Source organism: Muscardinus avellanarius (assembly GCF_963383645.1).
Source record: "Muscardinus avellanarius genome assembly, chromosome: 1".
NCBI classification, from domain to species: Eukaryota; Metazoa; Chordata; class Mammalia; order Rodentia; family Gliridae; genus Muscardinus; species Muscardinus avellanarius.
The window spans coordinates 120531823-120556099 of NC_137786.1; the positions used below are offsets into that span (position 1 = coordinate 120531823).

At 49.2% G+C, this 24277-nt stretch overlaps 1 protein-coding gene across 1 annotated transcript in view; it reads right to left on the reverse strand.

Annotated features, from left to right (window-relative positions):
- Positions 1-24277, reverse strand: part of GRIK4 (glutamate ionotropic receptor kainate type subunit 4) — a gene marked incomplete at both ends in the record, with an annotated part of 288755 nt that overhangs the window by 46204 nt on the left and 218274 nt on the right. Inside the window, one exon of the mRNA XM_080705143.1 lies at positions 408-521. Coding sequence (XP_080561269.1) covers positions 408-521 — 114 coding nt within the window. The remainder of the gene's footprint in view (positions 1-407; positions 522-24277) is intronic.

Genomic DNA, 24277 nt, shown 5'->3' on the forward strand with positions numbered 1-24277 from the left:
ACTCAAGAGAAGAAGTTTGTATTGCTTTACCAGATACCTAGGAGTTTGAAGAATCCTTGAGAATGCTGGGTGACTTATTTGGGCTTTAGGTCCTGCCCCCAGGAAAGAGAAGAGTGACTGACAGGACCAATCACCAGCAAATTAGGCAACAAGCCTGATCGATTGCTCCCGGTCACTGCTATTCAGTGAAGCAGGAGGGATTTTTACTGGAAAGCTCACAAGTGTGACTTCTCTATCCCTCCTGTTTGCAAGTTCCTGCAGCTGATGGGGAAAAAATAGCCCAGCACATTTGCATTGAAGTCTTGAAATCTAAATATTTCCGTGAGTCATTCATTATTACCACAAAACTCAGTGTTTGCATGCAAATAACTTTAATGACATAAATGCTTATAAAATAAGTCTCTTACCATATGAACTCGGTAAAGAATACTAATTCCCAGCGTCATGAATGGCTTAGAAAAATCAATCACCTTCTCACGTTCTGCTGTAATGGTGAGGCCTGCCACAGCCAGATCTGCTTTCTGAAAGGAAAAGAGAAAGCCCATCAGTGGGGTGGTCACGTGAGGTGGGGCACAGGACTCAGCCAGAAGCTGTGCCTGCTAGGAGGTGTTGCTCCAGTCAGCCGGCAAGGCCCGGATCTGAGTGATCACTCTGGGGAGGAGAGGTTGTGGATGCTGTGCCTCCTGTTCATTTGTGGTTAGGCCCCTCTGAACACAAAGGCAATTTAAAAACAGGAGGGACCACTCCCACGTTAGACTGTTCTGTCCCAGGGAGAGGTACAGGACGGGAGAACTGGCAGCTGGGCTCTTGGGTTCTCCATACTGAGTAGTTTTTATTCAACTTAACTTTACCGGGTGCTTTGGTGGGGAGAATTATAGAAAAAGGTAAGAAATGTTGGGACCACAGAAATCAAAAGCCACCTGATGCAGCTCCACTCCCTCCCCAGAGAGGGAACAGAGACCACACAATGGAAGGGGCTCTGGTTACACCAGAGCTTGTCCTGAAGAGCTTCTCTTCCAGTCTCTTTGCCTCCTGATTATACCTCAAGTGGCCATTTCCGACGAGGATTTGGCCTAAATTAGGGCCCTCTGGAAAAGCTTCAGTGTGGTCCTGTGTCAGGAGGTTCTTCCTTGTCTTCAACTTAAATCCATTCTATGGAAAGCAAGCCCACTTCCTATTGCTCTGCCCTTGGATACCTGCAGCAAAGCCCGAGCTAGTGCTTAGTTCCCATTTGTGCCCTGCCCCAGCCATCCACCGAGGGTAGTCACTGTGCTTCTTTGGGCTTCCTCGACCTCATCCACAGACCACGTGGAGTTAAGTGGGGGCTAAATCCATCCCAGTGATTCTCAAAATGTAGCCTATGGGGCCCCTTGTCAGATTCTCCACTGAGCCAATTTAACATGAGTTCCCAGGTCTCATCAAAGACCCCCTGGGTCTGACTCTGATCCTAGGATGCAGGGTGCTGTATCTGTAACAGGTTGATCAGATGGATCTAACTTGTACTAATATTAGCAACCATGTTTATAATGTAGGCAGTGAATTCCAGACTGGCCTCTGGCAATTACATTTTAGCTTTGTCTACTCCTTCTAACACCAGTAGATCAGTTGATGCAAAAGATGAAAAAGAAAATGTGGAAAAGTACTAGGCATGGCACACCTGCAATTCCGGTTCTGGGGAGGCTAAGACAGGAAGCTCGCAGGTTCGAGGCCAGTCTCCGACACTTAGAGACCTTCAAAAACTTAGCAAGACACTGTTTCAAAAAAAATTGTTTTTAATTGGGTAGGGGTATAGCTCAGAGGTAGAATGCTCCTGGGTTCAATCACTAGTACCCCCCCACCCAGATACACACAAAAGAAAATGAGGTAAAGTGTCTGGAAACCTACAAACAAGTCCATTAGTTCTGAATGAGCGCGCGCGCGCGCGCGCACACACACACACACACACACACACACACACACACACCAGATTCTTGGTAACTACTGTAAAGAAAGTAGAGAGACAGACATGCTGGCCCTCATTTTACTCCAGAGGGGATTATGATTTGTGTACAGGAAGGATAATTCCATTGGCAAACGTCAGTTTCTTCCACATCTCAACACCGACCCTCCACTCTCAGTTCAACACCAACATTCCCCAACTGTCAATCCCACCTGTAAAACAGCCATGTGGCCCAGCACAGGTTAATACACTTAAGGTATTGTAAAATAAAGTCGTCCTTCAGAGAACTCAAGTGCAGATGAAATAGATTCTTAATAAAAACTGGGAATTGTGAGCAATTCAGCCCACGTTCCTCCAAGAGCGAGCTGATGACTGCCATCAGGGAGCTCCCCGCCCCCGAGGGGTTGGGAGAGGAGTCTTGAGAAAAAATTGCTAGTGCCTTCATTTAGGGGGCTCTGGAGGGTGTTCCTAGGGCCTTTCACAACCTTGGCCCCTCAAAGGCTTGTTCAGTTGTAAGCAGGAGTATATATAAAGTTATGGAAGCCAACCACAAAGGAACAGCAGGCACAGGGCCATCCCGAGTGTATGGGTCCTGCCAACTGGCTGCCCAGCCCCTCTGAAGACTGGGGGGAGGAAACGAGATGAGAGCTGAAAGGGTTGGAATGAAAGAAATGAACTGCAGGTTAATGAGGTTGATAAAATGGGCAAACAGCAAGCACAGCATCCAGTCCCTTCTCTGGTTATTTTTTTAATCCAAATCAATTAGTCCAAGTAAACAATGCTGTCCTCAAATTTCTTTCCCCACACTCAGCTTTCCTCTAAAAAGGGCAAACTTTAGATTAGAATTTGAAAATCATTTCACAAGTTTATAAATGTTGGCCAACAAAGACATTATGCCACAACAATTCCATATGTCCATATGGAGCAAAAGCTGGAAAAGGACCACAGCCCACGACCAGGGCTCTTCCCCCACGAAGCAGAATGACCACATGCCACGGGCATGTGTGTCCCAGCGCAGACAGGGCACTTCTGTCTATTCACAGATAGACGCTCCCCAAACTGAGCCAAAAAAGAGAAACTGCTCTGTGCCCACATTGCTGAGTCGGGGCCCTCAGACCCCCACTTTTTCCTTTGTTCCCAATTCTAAGCTGGGGACAGAGAAAGCAGGGAGGGAGATGGTAAAGGGCAGTGATAAGTTACAGGAAACCATGGAGATTTGGTGGTGGTTGTTTTTTATATTTAATTGACTCAGTATGGAAGAGTAATTATCTACCTTGGTTTCAGTGCACCCCAGGGTATCAGCAAGAATCACATGGGACCAAAAGATTCCAAAAGATGTGCATTCGTTTTCTTTCACCTTAGTTAAAAAGACATTATGCTATAAAGCAGCTTTCAGATGTGGAGATAAAGTGCCATGAAACCAAAGGAACAAGAAAGGGGTCGGGACTGCAGGAACACCAGGATCTGCTGACGTGGGAGGCTGGGGGAGTGTGGGCACGCTGGCATCTCCTCCCGGCCGCCTGCTGCTCAGGCCAGGGCCACTTGTGGGGCAGGGAGGGGCGGTGCCCTTGCGTGGAAAGGGGGTGGACAGACATCAGAAGACCTGGTTCTTGTTTCAGCTGGGCCTCAACTTCACGGTGACTCTAAGTAAGTTATTTCTAGAATAGTCTCCTTGGCTGTAAAGCAAAAGGGTTCAACTAGAGAGCCTCTAAACGCTTTTACAGCTGTAAAATCTTATGCTTGGCTTTGTCCAGCTACAGGAGACATAGCTTAGTTTAATTAGCCTCTTCTCTGCTCAGGAAGATGGGACAGTCAGCAGAATTGAACGGTGCAGAGCAGACAGGGAGAACAGCTTGGAGGAGGAAGCTGGTTACTAGACAAGTCAGCGTCTCATCCAAGGTAGGATATTTTATTTTAAGGAAGGAAATCTGGAAAGCACAAATGGAAGAGCAGAATAGTCCAGGCCAGCCAGAGCCAGAGGGGGAGGTTTGTTGGAAACAGAGGAGGACAGAACTGGGCAGAGACCGAGAGCCCTGCATGGGCCTGTGTTCCCAGGACTGTGGTGGCGATGTGCGCACACACAGGGGTATATAAATACATTCCCTGCCAGGGAGAGGCCTCTCTCCTCTCCCATTTCCAGTTAAAAGTGTTCTTTGAAGAGCTCTGTGTGCTGCTTCTGAGAGTCCCCACTTTCATCTCCTGGATGTTTGTGGAATTTACCTTGTAGGGCAGGCGCGGCCAGCCTAGAGGTGACTTCTAAAACCTACTCCTTTGCCTCCTGAAGCTTCATGGGGGCCATATAAACACCACTATTGCTGTCAGAGCCTGGAGGGCTGGGTGGGAGGGAGCATCCTGAGCTCCCTGAGAACAGCAGGAAGGCTTCAGGTGGCAGCAGCAGATCTGGCCCACTGGGCAGCGAAACCTTCTCTGCCGCCCTCACTTCTGTTTTTAGACAGCTGCTGCCCCCTTTAGGGCAAATCCTTTCCCCTGTGCTCAGGAGGGCCTGGGCACTGGCCACCTCCTCTCTGCAGTGGGCCTCCTCCACAGGCTGGGCTAACAGGGGGAGGGTGGTCAGGAGGCAGATATCTTCACCAGCAATTCGCCTGCCTTCCCTGGACTCAGTGACCATCTATTGAAGTCAGGGGGCGTGGCTTAAGGGCTGCACAACTTCCAGAGTGCCGCAAAGCTGCGCACTGCACACTGCGAGCCCTGGCGGGGGGACAGACTCATTCAGACTCCATTGCTTACTAGCGGTGGGACCTTAGTTGGGCCATTTCACTTCCTCAGCCTCGGTTTGTTCATCTGTAAAGTGGGGACAGGAAGGACCCAAGTCTGAGAACCATGAAGAAGGCCGGCAACGTGACCCTAAATGCCAATCTTGGGTCTGGCTTCTGAGTACTTGCCACAGGGGGCAGGGCAGTGGCAATAGGTGATGCTGAGCTTGATGATGATGCTCCCCCGGGGGCCTCTGGGGAGGGCTGAGGGGCACTTGGAGGCAGGCCAGCTTATCTCTGTGCACAGCACTGACCATGCACCAAGCCCTGGGTCACTGAGGCCATGGCGGTCTTTCCCAGGTGGCCTAGGACACCATATAGTACTGTGTGGACATGGTACTGTGTGTAGTACTGTGTGTAGTACTGTGTGCCTCCCTGTGGGACTGCCTGAATTTGCAGACCTACATGGGGACCCACCCAGGCCTCACACTGCCCCACACTCTGGAAATCTGTAGGAAAACGGACACTCTGCTCGGAAACCCAGTCATTGCCCACATTATATGGTTCTCCCCTGGGAGGGGCTCAAATGCCCCCCCCCCCAGTGCTTTTCAAATTCCCCCAGGTCTGCTGTGCCAACTCTGGTCAGCTTCCAGATCTTCCTTCTCAGGTTTTCTACATGGCCCCTCTCTCAAGCCCCAGCCTCCTGTCCCTGGGGAGGCCGCTGCAGCCCCAGGCCCCAGGCCCCGCCCCATGCAAGCCAATGCCAGCTCATACCTGTGTCCCCCTGCTGCTCAGCCCATGGTGTCCCCTGTTCTTTGCTGTCACTTACTTAACTCTGTAATCGTGTTACTTAACTCCAGAAAGCTTCGGGAGGCTACAGGGGGAATGAGAAAATGCTACAAGGAATAAGGTTGTAAGGAGTGTTCCTGGAAACCTTCATTGCAAGGTAATTGTCTTCGGAGAGACCCTGTGTATTGAAAAAGCATGCAGAATTCCAAGTAAGGCCAGGCCCAAGGCTGTGGAATGGGGCTTTGCTGTAAACACCCAGATGGCAAGGGGCTTCCTTGGGACGGAAAAGGCACCTGCTGCTCTGGTTGAGCATTTGGGGTAAAGGTGGTGGGCTGTAGAGCTGACCAGATACCAGGAAGCATGGCGTCCTGGCGCTGGCCCTTGCATGTGGGCTCCAGCATGGGCAGAAGCTGTCTGCAAAGCCACCTGCCACTCCTTTTAATGCCTCATGTAACCTCACTGATCCCTCTTCACTCTCCATCCTGTGCCAGGTGGTATGCAAGCAGCTGGGATAACTGGGGTGGACAAAACACAGGCATAGCCCCTGATGAAAAAGGGCTCATAGTCCAGCCGGGGAGGCAGACCACCATCGGACTGCCATAAATATTTTTGTAAAATTTTTCCTATGCCTAGTGTATAAGAAACTGGTCTCCAGCACTCTGGGAAGGCAGAATAGGGGCTTGGCAGAGCCTGAGGGGCCACAGGGGCTTACCCAAGGAGAGACTCAGTTACCTGAGCAGGTGTTACCTACGAGGAGGCTTGACTGAGCCCTCTCAGTGGAAGGAATGGCAGGTACCAAGGCTCTGGGGCAGGAGGGAGCGTAGAGCATTCCAAGAGCTGAAAGAAGGTCAGCCTGGCTGAAGCACACAGGGCATGGCGGTGTGCTGTATGATAAAGCTGGAAAGGCAGGCAGGGACCAGAAGATGCAATGCTTTAAGAACAACAGAGGTTGCTGAAGATTTTAAGCAGTGAACATCCTACAAGATCAGACTTGCGATAATAACACGGTGAACACCTGTAGCTCTCCCTGCGTGTCAGGTGCTGAACTTAACCCTTCACATGCGCCATCTCCTCCAATACCCACAAGACCCCTGTGGGATAGGTACTATTACTATCTCATTATACAGATAAAGAAACAGAGGCACAGAGAGGTGAAGCAACTTGCCCAAGGCTGGATAGCAAGTATGGACAGAGCCGGGATTCAAACCCAGGCAGTTTGTCTTCAGAGTGTGCATTATAAACCCGCAACAAATTCAAGGGTCACTAGTGAAAGATAAAAGAAGACTGGAAAGAGGCAAGAAAGGGCCTTCCTTGTTCCCCTGCCAGGCATTCCACCAGGGCCCTCCAGCCAAGGTCAGCAGAGACCCCATGTGACCATGACTAAGGGGTGCTTCTGAGGCCTTCTCTTGCTGAACCTCCAGCCAGCCCCCTTCTCCAGCCCCTGCTGGGTTTCCTGAGTGAGGCTGATGTCGAGGACACAGTCTTCCCCCCGCTCTGTCCTGTGACCATGTTGCTTGTGTCACTGGCACCAAACCAAACTGGGCTCAGGTTCTAGCTCTAGCAAATCCATCGCTGAGCAACCCTGGGCAGGTCTCCTAGCTTTTCTCACCTGTAAGATGGGTCATAATTGCTATCTCAGGGGCTTGGTGAGGCCAGATGAGATATAGCACATCATGCAAAAGCCACAGTACCTGTCATAGCGTAGACACGCATAAATTATTTTTTTGTGATACTGGGGGTAGAACCCAGGGGCATTCTACCTTAAAGCTACACCCCCAGCCCTACTTTTTTATTTTTATTTTGAAACAGGGTCTCACTGAGTTGCAAAGGGCCTCACTAAGTAGCTGAGGCTGGCCGTGAACCATGATCTCCTGTCTCAGCCTCCGAAATGCTGGGATTACAAGCGTGTGCCACCACGCCTGGCTCCATAAATTGTTTTAAGTGCTATTTTAAGCAAAATTCACCATTACACCATGACAATAATACTTGTCTTTCCTTTAAAAAATTATCCATGCCGGGCGTGGTGGCGCATGCTTGTAATCCCCGCACTTGGGAGGCGGAGACAGGAGGATCGCGCAGGTTCGAAGCCAGCTACGCTGGCTTGAGACCCTGTTTCCAAATAAAAATATAAAAAATAGGTCTGGGAGTGTAGCCCGGAGGTAGAGGGCTTCCAGGAACCCTAGTACCACACTAAAAACGTATCCATGAATCTCATGACCCTGGAGTCCAGCCTGGGACTCTGAACTTGGTGACCCGCCTGTCACTGTGAGTTGAGTCGGCCTGTCCTGTCCCAGAGCCTGCTCTCAGCTAGTCTCCCTTGGTCAATTCCCAAACACACTCTGTACTTACCTACAGTTACATTTCCTCCATGTGAAAAGTCCTACCATCAACTCTGTCCATTCAAAGTTTTCCTTCTCCATAAAATACTCCCAGGTCATCTGCCCAGGAATAAGCCCCCCCACCTCTCAGTCACCATCAGAGACAAGGCATGGCTAGTACCACCCCCTGTGGCTTGAACGATCAATTGCCTTGTGTTAGAACAGAATCTTGGCTATACTTTTACTCTGCCACTGATAAGCGATGTGCCGTTAACATCTGTGCCTCAGTTTCTTCACTCTAAAGGGGAAAGCAATCATTAATTTCTGCCCTCATGGGCCCCCTAAGGGGGTTAAATGAGCAATCCATCTAACTAAATAGTTTCCAACACCTTTGACTCTCTCTCTTTATTGTTGTTGACATTAATGTGCATATCTCTATTTTTAACTGGTGCACTGTAATCATACATCGTGATGAAGTTCAAGGTGATAGAGGCATTCATGTGCACAGGATTCACTGAGCCTCCCGTTCCCACCCCCTCCCTCTCCCTCCCTCCCTTCCTGTGTATGACACGATGATTGGCATTGATAAATCTGCGCATGTGCATCGTGGCCACGGAGGTGCTTCCCTCTTCAAGTCTCCTCCCCCTCCCGTCTCCCTCAGTCAGGTCTCCTCCTTCACTCCACTAGGCTTCTCCTCCTTTGTCTGGAGTCCCTCCTATGTCCCAATTTCTCTCTAGCTTCCATATATGAGGGAAACCACCCAACCTTTCACCTAAAACCACTTATAATGGCAATCATTAAAAACACAAATAATAATAAATGCTATCAAGGATGTGGAGAAATAGGAACTCTGATACACTGATGGTGCGATTGTAAATTAGTGCAATCGCTTTGGAAAATAGTGTGGAGGATCCTCAGAAGAATGGGGATAGACCTACCATATGACCAGATATACCACTCCTCGGTATCCACCCAAGAGAACTGAAACCAGATCACTACAGCAATGCATGCATATCTATGTTTATAGCTGCACAATTCATAATCGCCAAACTATGGAATTAGCCAAGATGTCACCAACAGATGAATGGATGACAAAATTATGGGATATATACACAATGAAATTCTACTCAGCCATAAAGAAGAACAAAATTATGTCATTTGCAGTGAAATGGATGGAACTGGAAAATATTACACTAAGTGAGGTTAGTCAGTCACAACAAATAAGGAGTTGGATGTTTTCCCTCGTGTGCATACCTTCTCTCCCCTCTATTTTTTATTTTGTTCTTTATTTTGAAACAGGGTCTCGCTATATTGCAAAGGGCCTCACTAAGTAGCTGAGGCTGTCTGCGAACTGCGATCCTCCAGTCTCAGCCTCCCGAATGCTGGGATTACAAGCATGCGCCACCACGCCCAGCTCTATTTTTTTTTATTTTGAAATAGGGTCTTGTTAAATTGCTGAGCACCTTGCCAAGTTGCTGAAGCTAGCCTTCAAGCCTCTTGTATCAGCTCCCCAAGTACTGGGACTACAGGCATATGCCACCCTTACCCCGTTTATCTTGTCTTTAGATGATAAATTTCTTTTTCTTTTCAGTACTGGGGATGGAACCCAGGGGGCATTCTACATCTGAACTACACTCCCGGCCCTATTTTTTATTTATTTTGAAACAGGGTCTCACTGAGATGCAAAGAGCTTCACTAAGTAGCTGAGGCTGTCTACAAACTGCGATCCTCCTGTCTCAGCCTCCCAAATGCTGGGATTACAAGCGTGAGCCATCACACCCAGCTGATGATAAGTTTCTTGAAGCAGGGACCGAGTCTTTTAAAAACTTGCCATGTGTGGCTACTGCCACCTCCGTGACTGGCATCAATACACATGATGGTGCTCAAGGCTACCATCCTGTTTTACTGACACAGAAGCTGAGGCCCAGAGAGGCTGCTGACTTGCTGAGGCACACACAGCCAAGACACAGAGAAAGCTGCTTCAGACTTACACGTGCAGGTTCTCAAGACTGTCCCTTTGCTCTGATTGCTGCCCTGTTCATGGTGACTTTTCCCCAGTGAGCACACTGTCCCTAAGGAATAATCTGTGCAGACAACACTGCAGGGTCAGCAGGGGAGCCACCTGAACAGTGCACCCTCGAGCCCTTCTTGCTGGCAGTAGAATCAGGCTGACTTCTGATGGATAGATGGATGGGATGCAGGAGGGATGTTATACCAGGAAGCGGGAGTGCTACTAGAACTGGATTCTGGTCCTGCTCAGGATGGGGTCAGACACAAGCCTTCTCCTGTCCAAGGGAGCCCTGACACCCTAGATTACCACTAGAGGGCGCGCTTCTCCCCTTACCCTGTCCCCACCTCAGTTCCCTGGAGCACCTTGGACAGCACCACAGGCTGCCTGAGGCCCCTGCTCCTGCTTATAGAGTTGTCAGTGACAAGTGTTAAACCACCCCTGGAGGGAATGGAGCTGAAGCTCAGCCCGAGCGGAGGCCCGCAGAGGCCGGCTCCACAGAGCTGCTTCCAGCCCCTCCCCGCCCCCAGTGCTTTTGTGCTGCCCAGCAGAGCAGATTAACATCTGCATCTGGCCCATTTCAAATTAGATTATCTGCTCCCTTCTTGTCTTTTGATCGATTTACCTGCTGCACCACCCCCTCCTTCTCTTCCCCGCCTCCAATGCCCGGGAACTTGCCAGTGACTCACTGGGTCACCCAGGGCCACTAGGCGAGGGGGAGAGCCAGAAGAGCCCGGAAGCTCACCCCCACTCACGGCCTGTGTGCACCAGCAGGAGCCATCATTAGACTTCATAAGGGCATGCCTTGAGAATGCGCACATCTGCCCTCCTGCCACATGACGCAGACTGTCACCCACTCCCCCGCCACAGGTGGGGCCAGGGAGAAACTTAGTGTCACGTGGCACCTATAAACCTGCTTGCTGTCCTATTCACAGGGGCGCAGGAGGGCAGCCCTGCCACATCTCCCATTTTTCAGAACCAAGATATGAAGATATGGGGATAAGGACAAGGGCCTAGAAAACGGCATCCACTTAGTCAGGAGTGCCAGCACACCCGCCCACTCACGCACAGTCCACCCGCCGGTACCCTGTGCAGAGTCACAGCTTTGTGAGCAGTGTTGTAGCTTCTCCACCCACTGCTACCCGGAGAGGCTAAGACTGTGTGGAGGCTTCTTTGGAGGCAGAGCATTAGCGTTCTTGGGGAAGTGGGAATGGCATTCCTAGGTCCCGTGCTCCCCGCTGCTATTTCTCGAGGTGACAGTCTATTCTCAGGGTTGGATGAATTTCTTTAAAGTTAAATTAAAATCCCCATGAAATATTTAGTTGGCTTAGCACAGGACTGTGTTAATGCCTATGAGGGCAGATTTTAGAAACGATGGGAGGAAAGAAAGGAAAGGCTTGGCTAGGCACTAACTGCCTGGGCCCGGGGCAGAGAGGTCCAAGCCGGGTCAGGAGGCTGAGCAGATACTGCTCACCAGTGACCTCTTGCCACAGGCTCCCAGGCACCAACCCTCTCGTCCCTTGGGGTCAGGCAAAAGCATGTGTGTTTTCTAGATCTGCCATCTACCAGCTGAGCACACTACCACAAAGCTGTGTTTCCTTTCCTCAGCTCTCAACCGGGTCCAATCACGTATGCTTCCTATCACTGTTGGGAGGGTGACAGCCACAGACCTGCTTAAACACAGCTCATGGGCTCCTCTTACTGTAGCCAGGGGGCTTTTGAAAAGCTAAAGCAGACGAGGCCTCCTTCTCGGAGTTGCTGTGATGATCTTTTTTATGCTATGGCCTCTTTGGTGGTCTGACGACATCTGGTGAAATCTCTTCATTAAAAGTGTTTTTATGCCAGGTGTGGTGGCACACATTTGTATCTCAGCATTTGGGAGGCTGAGACAGGAGGACTGCGGTTCATGGACAGCCTCAGCTACTTAGTGAGGCCTTTTGCAACTCAGTGAGTTTCAAAAGAAAGAATAAAAAATAGGGCTGGGGGTGTAGCTCAGAGGTAGAATGGCCCTGGGTTTCATCCCCAGTACCACAAAAAAGTTTTTTTTTAAATGATTACACAGAAATGCAATTATTGAAATATCTCTCCATTTTTGTGATATGGTGATGTGTGTACCTTTGAGTTACAAGAATTATTAGGGAAGGGTCTAAGGGCAACACTGTCATGCTATTGGTGATAGTCACAGGTGTGGCTAATGTTGTGAAGCTTCTGGCCAACAGTCATCATTTGAAGGAAATATTTAATTTGTTTGAAATTAGAAACATATAGATGTTCATTCTTTCCTTCCTGAGTTTTCTCTTCCTCACTCCCTCCTTACCTCCCTCCCTCCCTTCCTTCTTCCTTCCTCCTTTTTTTTCTCTTAGTACTGGGGATTGAACTCAGGGGCATTCTGCCTCTGAGCTTCACATACCAGCCCTTTTTATTTTTTATTTTGAAACAGTCTCACTAAGTTGTTGACGGTCTCACAAAGTTGCCAAGTCTGGTCTCAAATTTACAATCCTCTTGTCTCAGCCTTCCAAGTTGGGATTTCAGTTACGCACCATCACACCCAGCTAATTTTTCCCTTCAAAGTTTACAGACTTTTGTAATGCCATCCTCAGATGGCATTACACTCAGAGGGGGGAGGTGAACCCCAGGAAAGCAACCCACAGAAACTTTTATTAATAGCCAGTTTATCAGTAATAAAATCCCAACTCCTCACTTGGCCCAGCATTCCTGACCCTGCAGCACCTGCAGTCCTCTTACAGGTCCTGTCGCTCCAACCCAAGGAGCTCACTTCCACTTGGGGACCTCTGCTCTTTCTTCTCCATAAATACTCTGTCCTGGCCTTGGCCCAGCTGCTTTCCCTCTGCTCAGATCTCAGCCCAAAGGTCATGCCACCAGAGTGGCCTCCCCTGAGTGTCCATCTCCTGGACCCTCCTCTGACCCTTGCAAGCTCATTACCCTGATTTGTTGTCTTTACAGCAAGAATCATGATCTAGAATTGTCTTGCTAATGTACCGATTTCCCAGTTGGTTGTGCGGAGTGTGAGCAGGGGCCTCTGGCCTGTCTTACCTACCAGGTCTCTCCCGGATCTACTGCAGTACCTAGCTCATGCATGGTAGGCACTAAGTAAATATTCATCAAATGTGCACAATCAAATGACTGGATTCAGAAAAAAGAAGCTCATTTAGTGTGACTTCTCCCCTAGGCTCTCAGCTGAGGGGTGACCAGGAGCAGCAACCCCACCAGGAACACATACTCCCAGGCCAGCTCAGCTACTGACCAGCCACACATTCAAAGGCAAACTACTTAGTCCTCTGCCCCTCAGTTTCCTCATCTGGAAAATGGCGGTGATAGTAATATCGCCTCCTAAACAGATGGTGAAAGTGACATAAGTTCCTGGAGGGGATGTAGGACAGTGCCTGGGGTGCAGGGGATGCTACAGAAATGTCACCTGGCATGATTCCATTGTAGCTCAAAGGGTTAGCTTCAATTTTACTTGAAAAAAACTGTTTCAGAAAATTCAATGCAAACTCTGAAGAGAGAGCAAAGGGATCTTGTGATTGGAAAATCAATATGTATTTATGGGTACAATGTTTACATAGCTGGAATGAGAAACAGAAGGAAAGTTTGGGTTGGCAGCTTGCACACGTGCCAAGAAGCCCTGAGAGGCTCTGGCTTGGCTTCCTTATATCACTGTTTTGGTGGACACAGTTGGCACACCTAATTTTTTAAGGCAACCACCAACTTACCCATCACATAAAGAAAGGAAATGGAATCCCGCCTGAGTTCTCAAGGCAATATGCTCGTTTCTAATCCAGGGTAATGTTAATTTCTACCCCAATTCTGAGGATATTCTCACTTCTGGTCCAAATGTGCCCTTTAAAAAAGTTTTTGGTACTAGGAATTGAACCCAGGGCTGTTCTACCTCTGAGATAGACCCCCATCTCTTTTATTTATTTATTTTTATTTTGAAACAGGGTTTTACTAAGTTGCTGAGGTTCTTGCTAAATTTCTGTGACCAGCCTTGAATCTACGATCCTCCTGTCTCAGTCTCCCAAGTACTGAGATGAGAGGTGTGTGTCACCACCCCCAGTCAAATACCCACACCCTTTTTGTGGTATTGGGGATTGAAACCAGGTGCATTCTATCTCCAGGCTACATCCCTAACCCTTTTTATTTTTTTGTTTTGAAACAGAGTCATGCTAAATTGCTGAGAGTCATGCTAAGTTGCTAAGACTAGCCTTGAATCAGTGATCTTCCTGTCTCAGCCTCCCAAGCACTGGAATTACAGGCATATACCACACGCCCCTGTACCAAATGCCCCTGCAGTCACCAACAGACCCTCCGCTGACAGACACTGAATTTCCACCCTGAGTCACCTTCCCCTTCCTGCCAGCCACAAGCAATGCAGGTTCTGTTCTGGAAGGCAGCACGGGCAGACACTGAACTTGCAGGCCAGACATGGCACGAACCTGACCTGGCCAGGCTGCCACCTGCCACCAGGCACCACTACATTCCAGGCATGCTTGGGCCTGTGTGGAGCAAGCTCGGGCAAGCTCAGGCCAGCGTTTCTGCAGTGGTGGGAATCTCACAGGCCACCAGCTAGGTCTACTATCTTTCATTCTCCTTCCAACATGTCAGCCCGTAATTAGGACTGGTGTGATTCACAGGCCTGTTATTAGGACTGTTTTTGTCAGGGATAATAAAATATCACCACTGCTGGGAGCAGTGCTGACAGCCACAGCGAACCTCCAGACCCCCCAGCCACCCCCTCTGTCCTCCCTCCACAGCCTCCCGGCTTCAGCTGTGCCTTGGGGAGCAGCCCGGTCCCACACCAGGAGAACAGCAATCTGACCATCGGAGCCCTGAGTGGCTAGTGCCTTTCCTCCACTCGCTCCTTCCTGGCATCCATGCCTGCTGAAAGGGCGGCAGGGCATCTTCCCAGGGATCCCTGAGGGCTTCCGAGGGAGAGAGCTGGAGACACGGCGGGAAACCTTTGGCCACTCTTCCTGGATGATGCAGCGTATCTAGTCGACTTCAGAGAGATGCCTCCGCTCTACTCTGACACCGCTCGGGTGCCGTCAATAACGAGAGCCCCAAAGTGATTTTCACAGATTGTATTTTATCTCCACAACAACCTCTAAGGTCAGCAGTAGCTTATTTGGAGCAGAGGAGGAGGCCCGACAAAGCAGTGTAGTGCTAAACTCGGGATAATGACTGCATTTGGGGCTGGAGAGAGTAAAGGGTGGGGGAGAGTACAGGGGTCTCCAGTACTGGTAACGATATAGTTTTTTGACCTGGACAGCGATTGCTCCAGCATGTCATAATTCCTCAGCTAACTCATGTTTGTGTACTTTTCTGTGTGTTTCTTTCAATAAAAATGGTTTATAAGAAGCAAGGTGAGCCAGGCAAAGCAACATACACCTATAAGCCCAGCACTTGGCAGGAAGATCTCAGGTTCCAGTCCATCCTCAGCAGCTTAGGAAGCCCTCAGCTCAAAACAAAAACTAGAAGGGCTGGGAGATATAGCGCAAGAGATAGAGTGCCAGATACGGGCTCAATCCCCAGTATCCCCCCCAACCATCACTGCACTTACAAAACAAGGTAATTTACTCAAGAGAGAGAACAGCTCCCATCAAGCTCAACACAAATCATGCCACTGGGGTAAAAGGCTCGGTACCATTCCTGCTTTACTCACCAGAAAACTAGTTCAGAGAGTCTAAGTAACTTGCTCAAGGTCACACAGCTTGCCAGGGGAAGACTTATATCTCAGGGCTTCTGATAGCTCCCTACTGACAGGTTCAGGGAGATAATTCACAAGAAGCACTGTGAGCATCTATCTTTGTTGAATGTGGGATGAACAGGCATCTTTCTCCTTATAGACTAGGGTGGGGAATACAGGTTCTGCAGGGTGACAGGTGAAGTTCCCCTCAGGTTTTGTCTGGGGTCTGCAACTGGCCAGGTTGCCTCCTCTGAGAGCTTCACTGCCTGTTCAGCTATTTAGACCAGATAAGGGATCTAGATTTTTCTCCATCTGAATACAAATGCAAACCCAGTTAAGATGTCCAGATGTTCATTCCACCCCCATCTTGAGTTAGAAACCACCCAGATGTGTAAGCAGAGCCTACCCAGGGGATGTGTCACAGCTGCAGTGGCAATCCTTATGCCTGTGAGATCATTGTGAGTGCTGGCAAGAGATGGGGATGTGGGGCCCACCAGGCTCCTGATTAGTTCTTCCAGACAGAGGGATACCCGCTGAAATCATGGTGTGGCCGGGGAGATGGCTATGGTCAATCATGGCAAGTGAGCGACAGCCCAGGAAGGCTCAGACTCTGCCTTTCAGTCTCAGGGACAGAGTCTGACTTCCAACTCAACTACGCCAGCCATTTTGCTCTAAGCCCAAGGGGGCAAATGGGCTGACTACTGCTGCCCCCAGCCTGTCCTCTATTAATAGATGACCAAGACACTGCCACCCCTGGGACGGATATCTGCTCCTCCTGCCCCCTGTGCCTCAGGGGGCAAGAAGGGAGACTGGAATGGCCCAGCAGGTCACCACTCTTGCAAACGAGGAAAACTGCAGGCCTCCCTACTGCAGGTCTAGAATGGACATGTGCTGCATCCACTGCGAGCTGACAAATTATACGTCGCAGCTTCTGGACTAGCAAGGGAGGAGAGGCCAACCGAGGTCAACCTGGGAGAGGAAGTCAGTCCCCAGGCCTGGACCAGCAGGTCGCCTGGAAGTGTCAGGCATGTGTGCACATGTTTGGGGCCAGGTGGCTTCAGGCCAGGAGAGGAGGTGCAAGCAGAGGCCTGCGCGGAGAGGGAGGCAGCAGAGAGTACTACAGCTGAGAGTCGCTGAGCCTACAAAGTGCCAGGCGTGCCAATAGTATTATTATATTTCATCAATTTCTCACCAGAATCCACAAGTGGATACTATCATTTCCATTTGGGAGATGAAGAAGACATCAGGGATCGGAAAAGTTGGGTGACTTTTCTACAGTTCTCTTTTCATTACCACCTGTCACTGACAACTTCCAGACAGAGCACGGGTCCACCCCTGTCCTCTTGGCCTTCCTCGCCCACCTTTGTGACTCACGGTGCCCGCATCATCTCCTCAACTCTGCCATCTACAGTTACTCTCCACTTGTACCATTACTATTCCCCCATCCCATCTGTCATTTAAACAGAGACCAGGGGCCAGCCTGGAGCCCACCCACCTCTCCCTTCCTGCACTCTCTCCATCCAGTAACCAGGCCCATCCAGGTCACCTCTGTGAAGCCTGTCTAATCCATGACCACCACTCAGCTCCACTGCCACCATCATCCAAGTCTTCCTTCCTGCTGCTCAGTAGTCTCTGGCCCACTCTGCCTCCAGTTCTTTTCCACTCCACCCACCAATATGCACAGGGGCCAGGGCTACTCATGCTGCAGCCACACTAGAGATCTGTGGCTCTCAAGACAAAGCACACATCGGGATGCAGCTCGAGGGCCTGCTCAAGTGCCAACTGCTGCGCCCCACTCCAGGTTTCGACTTTGGTGGGTCTGGATGGAGCCCCAGATTGCAGATTTTCCAACAAGTCCTGGGTGATGCTGATGCTCTGCTTCAGGCCCAAACTTTAGAACCACCACTCTAAAGTTTATTTCTGCACAAAATAGAAACACATCACCGTCCTGCTCTACACACTCCAGTAATTCTCTCCACTGTCTTTAGAACACAGTGCCAGCTCCTCACCTCTGTCTATGGTGATCTTCACAAGCTGAGCTGGAACTCACACCACTGACATCTCTTCGACCTATCACAGACCACGTTGCACTATCAGTGTTCCTTAAACCTGTCCTGTGTTTCAGATCCCCCCACTCCTTTGGCCCACAATTCCTGTCCTCCTGCTATTTATACAGCTCCTATTTGTCTGCCAAGATCTGACTTGACTCTGTTTCCCTGGAGGTATCACAGTGGAGTGACCATGGACTTTCAAGTCAGGCTTGGCTTTGAGTTCCAGGTCACTTACTCGGCAGCTGTGTGACTTAGGTGGGCTCTCTGGTTAGGAAAAATTAACCTCGACATTACTATTATAAATTGTGAACAACATTTATCTTGTCAGACTGTTGTATGGAGAGGCAATGAGGTGTAATAGATGCCTCATGGGCAGTAGGTATCCACTAAACAATAGCTACAATTTCCATTAGTGCTGTTCCCCCCAGCTCAACGACTTCCTTTCTTCTTTGTGCTCCTGTAGAATTTGGTATGTTCCATTTTGCATATATCTCATGCTATGGTCTCATATTGTCTTTATACACTGGGCTTGGTTCCCGGCAGAACTGGGGCTACTGTATGAATAATAAAAATTGACTCTCCCAGCAGACTTTCAGGCATATGAGTTGGCAAGCAAAAGGCATCTTTGCAGGAAGAGAATCTACTAAGGCAGATACTATCCCACACCAGAGCACATGCTTGGTGAACAGAGGACTGGCTCTCAGGCTAGGTTCAACATTTGGACGATATATAACCTGCACACCTTTCCTTGGAGGTTCTCTGTAGAGAAAGTGTGAGCTCTGAGGAAGTAGGCCCTGTGTCTTATTCAACCTGAAGCAACATCTAATGTTGAATCAGGACATCTAGAGACAGGTAATATTGACCTGAGACAGGAAGAGTATCAGCAGGATCAACAAGTTCCTAGCCTCAGGTTTAGAAATAGGATTCTTACCCTTGGGGAGGAGGGGAGTGCAAGAACCAGGCTTAGCAACCTTAGAAACTCAGACTTGGGGAGTAATCCTAAAACTGGATGGTGAATGAGCACATCCATGGGTCCCTGCTTGCCAAACCAGACCTCCACAGCACACATGGTCTCAGGTTCAAGCCTGGCATGATTAGACCTCAGATTTATGCATGGCTGAATCTGTGGGAGACATCCTCACCTCTGCAGTGCAGGTAGGAAAATGGGACCAAAGTGTTCTTAGAAGATATTAAGACGCCATTGTCCATGGCTTCCTTCCCTGTTCCTGCCCCAAATCAAGCCCCTGATACCATTTCTCCAGCTGACCACCGGGCCATTCTCTTAGAAGGCTGCAGGTGCCATCACAAATCATTCTCATTTCTTTTGTAGATCACTCCATCCCCTAAATAGCTGGCATCCAGTGGGGAAGGCAGAAATAATTCCCAAAGTGAGCTTTCTGACATACTTCCCAGTCTGCTTCCAGATGCCTCTGGGGTTTGGAGGCGCTCCTAGTCCAAAGCTGTGAGATAGCTCTGCACCTGACCATGCTCTAAGTCCCTTGAGATCCTCCTACCAACAACTCTGCTGGGAACCCACCAACACAGGGACCTAAGGGTGGGCGGGCGGGCAGAACTCTGAGGTCTTCTCTTGAAGCAGTGGCGGCCTTGTCTGGGCTTCCCATTCTTTGTTAGAAACACCAGAGTTTGTGACATTCCTTGGTGTTTCTTTTTTATTATTATTCGTTTATTCTTTTTGTGTGTGTGTGGTACTGGGGTTCCTGGAAACCCTTCTACCTCCAGGCTACACTCCCAGTACCTATTTTTATACTTTTTTTTAAAATTTGGAAACAGGGTCTCTTAAGCCAGCACGGCTGACTTTGAACCTGCACAATCCTCCTGTCTTCGCCTCCCAAGCATTGGGATTACAAGTGTGTGCCGCCACACCCGGCTACCTTGGTGTTTCTAACATAGCACTATTCCACACAAGCGTGTGTTAAAGTGATTTCTGTTGGTGTCTATCTGTACTGCTAGCTGAAGGAGCTGAAGGAGCTGGTTTCACGTTCTCCTGTCCCCAAGCGTCAACTGATTGGGGCTGGTTTCCTCAGTCTGCAAGAAGGAGGTGACCATAATACACCCACTCTCCAGATATGACGGTTGAGGACATGTCATTCAAGTGTCCATCTCAGATCTTATTGCCACTCTCCTGGGCCAGCCCGTTCCTTTCTCTTAGCAAGCAGATATGGAGAACAGAAAGACTATCTACCCCCCTAATCCTTCTCTGCTGCAGCCTCCAGGATTTATGTATTTCCGTGGTATAGTGGGAAGAAAATGAGAATGAGGTCTACTAACTGGGCCATGTGCTATATGTCTGAACTTGGGTTAGCCATAGAACACCCTGAACCTCCACTTTCTCGTCCACGGAATGGGATACTAATCCCTGCCTCACAGTCGTGTAAACACTAAGTTGAAGAACAAACTACAATCCCCCTCGCCTTTGTACTCCTTTCCCTGCTTGTGGCTCAGCTCTGAGCTGGGGAGAGAGATGGCCGAGTGTCTTCCTGATAATACCAATGGAAGGAAAAAGAGAATCTGGAAGCCCCTGGCCAAGCCTTACTGAAAGCAGGCAACGAGCAGGTGTGGTGTGAGCCGGTTCATGCTGAGGCAGGCCCTGCTGCGATCCTCCAAGGAGTGTATCCCCACTCCCGATGGGTGTGGTCAGGAGAGCCCAGTGCAGTGGTGGAGGCCAAGCACTCATCTCCAGGAGAGGGGCTGCCCAGATATTTCCATTAGCTTCTTCATCAGGTGGGTGAAAGGTGGGTGACCAGAAAGAGCCCTTATGGAACTCAAAACAAAACAGTGTAGTGGGAGGCAGGACACTCTAAGAGGGACAGGGCAAGTGGCTGTGGTCTAAGATGTCATTCAGGTCTTTGATCCTTTAATTCCCAAGGTCAACTGTCAGTGAGCAAGAAAGCAGTGCAGCCCTCCCTTCCCAGACTCACGGGCGGCAAGCAGGGCTCAGGCTCAGTACGTACCCCTCAGGAAGCCTTTCTGGAAAGGACTTTTCTGAGAGCCAAGCAGCCAGCCCTCTTACCCAAGAGGCGGAATGATCTTATTCCATGCTTACAAGTCTGCGTGGAAGGGGAGCTCCCCCCTGCCTCTAGGTCCTAGACCTGAGTGTAGGGCACCTGCCGCTGTCACCATCCTCCCCTGGGCAGCCTCTGTTGTTGCGGTGATTCATCCCACCCCATCCTCTTGGATCATGGGGCAACTGTCTAATAAGCAAACCTGCATCCGGCCTCCCATCTGTGCTCCCCTCACCTGCTAGAGAACATTCTGGAACCATGCCATTGTGCCACCCCCTTTTTGAATATCATAAACAGACCACCAGCTCTTCAGTAACTTCCACTAGCCCTCTGGACGTAGTTTGAATATCCAAATACTTGAACCTACTACAATTGGTCCTGACCACAGCCTTCCTCCCTCTGCCTCTTACCATCCTTGCTTCTGGTTACCCAGAACCAATGGTTCTGTGGTGTTTATCTCAGCATGCACTACACCTAGAATATCCTGTCCTATCAGGACAATCTTTTTTGATCATCAATAAACAGTGCCATTGTATCCACAGAAGAAGCATTCCAAATACCCACTGGATGTCTGGAACCATGCATAGTACTGAACCCTATAATTTAATGTCTTGTTCATCTTAACTAAGCACCTATACTCCGTGACCAAAAAACTTGCAGGTTAAGTTGTAAAAGCAAAACTAGCATGCATTTAGTTCACAATTTCATGGATAGAGGATTCATTCTTACTGTAGATCTCAGAAACCACAGCATGCGATTTTTTTCCTTATTAAGTAGAGAACTTTTACATTCTTACCTAAAAGGAAGCACTTTATGACTCCTCTTTGGCATACTGGAATTGCCAACATCACTACTCTTGCACTTTGGAACATTATTATTAGGTAACATAAGGGTCGTTAGAACACAGGCACTGCCACACACCATAGTCAATCTGTCTAATGTGCATAGTTCCTAACTAACAGGTGAGTAGTCTATACAGTGTAGAAACTCTGGACACAGGAATGATCCACATCCCAGGCAGGTTGAAGCAAAACTGTGCAAGATGCTATCATACTACCCACAATGTAAGACTTCTGAATGATTTATTGTTGGATTTTCCATTTAACATTTCAAAGCAGGTTTACCATAGATAAGCAAAACTATGTGAAGTGAAGCAGCAGCGGTACCTACTGTCCTGCTCACCTGTCACTTCCTTGGTGAGCCCTTCCCCCAAATCATGCCACACCTCATCCATACAGCCATTCCTGCCAGTCACTACTATGTGCCTTTGAGCAGATTTCTTAACTGCTCTGTGATTCAATTTCCTCCTCTACAAAATTTGGTTGGTGTAAGGATTTGGTTAACACAGCCAAGTGCTTAGAATCATGCCTGGCCCAAGGAAAACATGTAACACATGTCACCCATTATTATCATCATTATAAGTATTATTAATATAGCATCTGTCACCCCATACAGCAATTCTTGGTTTACCTTTTTGAGTAAATCCTGAACTCCTTACAGGCAATTTCTCATATTTAAATATTGCTTGTCAGGAAGTAGGCTCTTTGATGGATGGGTGAATGAATGAATCACCGGATAATAGTTGAAGCCCATCTCTTCTTGAATAGAGTAAGTACAGAAAGCAAGCCTCCACCCAGAAGGTAAAGCACAGCTCTTCCTGAGCTTGTCTGTCACATGAATAGTTGAATGCTCAGGTTTGGCCTCCAGATCACTTTATTTTTAAAGAATGCCGAACAGAATTCTATGACCTATTTGCAGTTAAAATAGTCTCTGGCTTCAAGGTGAAAAATGATCCCAGGGGAGTAGCTGAGTTTTTTTTCTTTTTTCTTTTTAGTTCAGCAAAATGTCTCTGGACAGCCTTCCCAGTGGATTGAGGCCACAGACAGCCAGCCACCCTCCTCCTCAAGTCCAGCAAATTCCCTTCTCAGGAGGGGAAATGAAAGGGAGCATTTCAGCTTCATTTATTAATTCATCAACATGTCATTGATAAGAGCTATTTGATGTCCATGGCTTAGGAGCCTTGAATGTGAGCCTTTCAAAGCCCTTTCTCTTTTAACCCAATCATGCCATTCTGCTAACAGGAATTGATGCCAACAAAGAGTTGATACCAAGAGGGTGCTCTGTTCTGAGCCATGAAGCTAGATGAAGGCTCTGTCTCCTGAACTTGCTTCCTGAGCCACGCCCCAAGGATGTGAAAGGCAGCCCACTGGGGCAAAATGAATCCAAACCACAGGGCCGCCCAACAGCCGTGCTTCTTGTCTATCTGCTCAGTCTATGTGTGTATACTTGCCTTTGCTCCAACCGAGCTCCCCCTTTTAATGGGATCTACACATGAAGATGTGCTCTGATGATTTTCACACACATGCTGGAAAGATGCCTGAGTGCTCTTTCAGGACTTTGGTGCCACATGTCTTGGGTAAGCAGGTGATAGAAGACTGAGGTTCTAGGATATTCACTGGTGACAACGCTGTACCTCTATCCTTTACTCCATATCACACAGACATATAGCAGCTGATATACTCTCAAACGCTCCAAAGATACAGATTTGGGGGTCAGCCCAGAGCCTCTTTCTGGAGGGTTCTTCTTGATAGCAAGCCTGCATCCCTGTTGCTAGAGTTTCAGCTGCAGTGGCCTCACTCTTTCTCCAGGAGTTTGGTGAGCAGCCCTGTATACACACAGCCATCACTGCACCCTTGTACACATACACTCCTCCTTGTCTCCAGGTTTCATGGGTGCTATGAAAATGAAAGCCTGGAGCAGCCACCTTGCCTGTGTGCAACCCCAAGGCCCCAGCACAGAGGAGCTGGTGCAGGATCCTGAACCCCAAGAAGGAATCTCAGGTTTGCCCCAGCATGATGAAAAAATAACTTCCACTACCTGCTGTTGACAGAGCAGAGGCTTTGTGAATATACACCCCTTCAACAAGAAGAAGACACTGAGAGACAGCCTGGGGTCCCCTACCAGGGCCTGGTAACCATCATTCAGGGCCAAGGGAGCTTTTGCTCATCCCTGGCTTGGTTGGCCACGAGGATTTTCTCTTGACAGCCCCAGCAGTCCTGCAGTAGGATGGCTGGTCACCGCTTGCACCCCTGTGACCCACAGAAGGAAGTTTCTGTCCTCCCTGGAGGACTAGCAGGTCCTGTCCCTACCCTGAGAGCTGTGCTGTGTCTTTATGGTGCTCTGTCTGCATGGCAGGCCTGGCCCTGTGACTGTGTTTTTGACCCTCCATGTCTTCTTGTACCTGGAGCCTTCAGCCTCCAGTACCGAGGCTTCCTCACGTTGCTGAGATGCAAAATGTATGTGGAACCTCTTGTTGCCTGGCCTGCATGGCCTCCTGATGCCAGAGGCAAGGCTGCAGGCCAACAGGGGCACAGCTCACACCAACCACTGGATCAGCCCACGTGACCAGTGTGCCCTTCACATCTGTCTCTCTGTCATCCAATCTAACTTCTCTGAAGATACCAGAGGGTCCTGTACACAGCCCAGAAGAGAGGGAGAGGTGACCTCCTATGCATAAACTTTGACCAATGAGAGAGATGTGCTCCTGTGGTGAACTTCTGGGCAAGGCAATAGCTGCGTCTGGCCTTTGCAGACCAAAGTGCCATCACCGTGCTTAGCATAAAGCTATGTATGACCAACATGCTAACATGCCCCATTAGACATGCTCTGCCCCCTAGCCCACCGTGCTCCCCTTCCTTCCCCTCCCTCCTTGGAATTAGAATTGTATC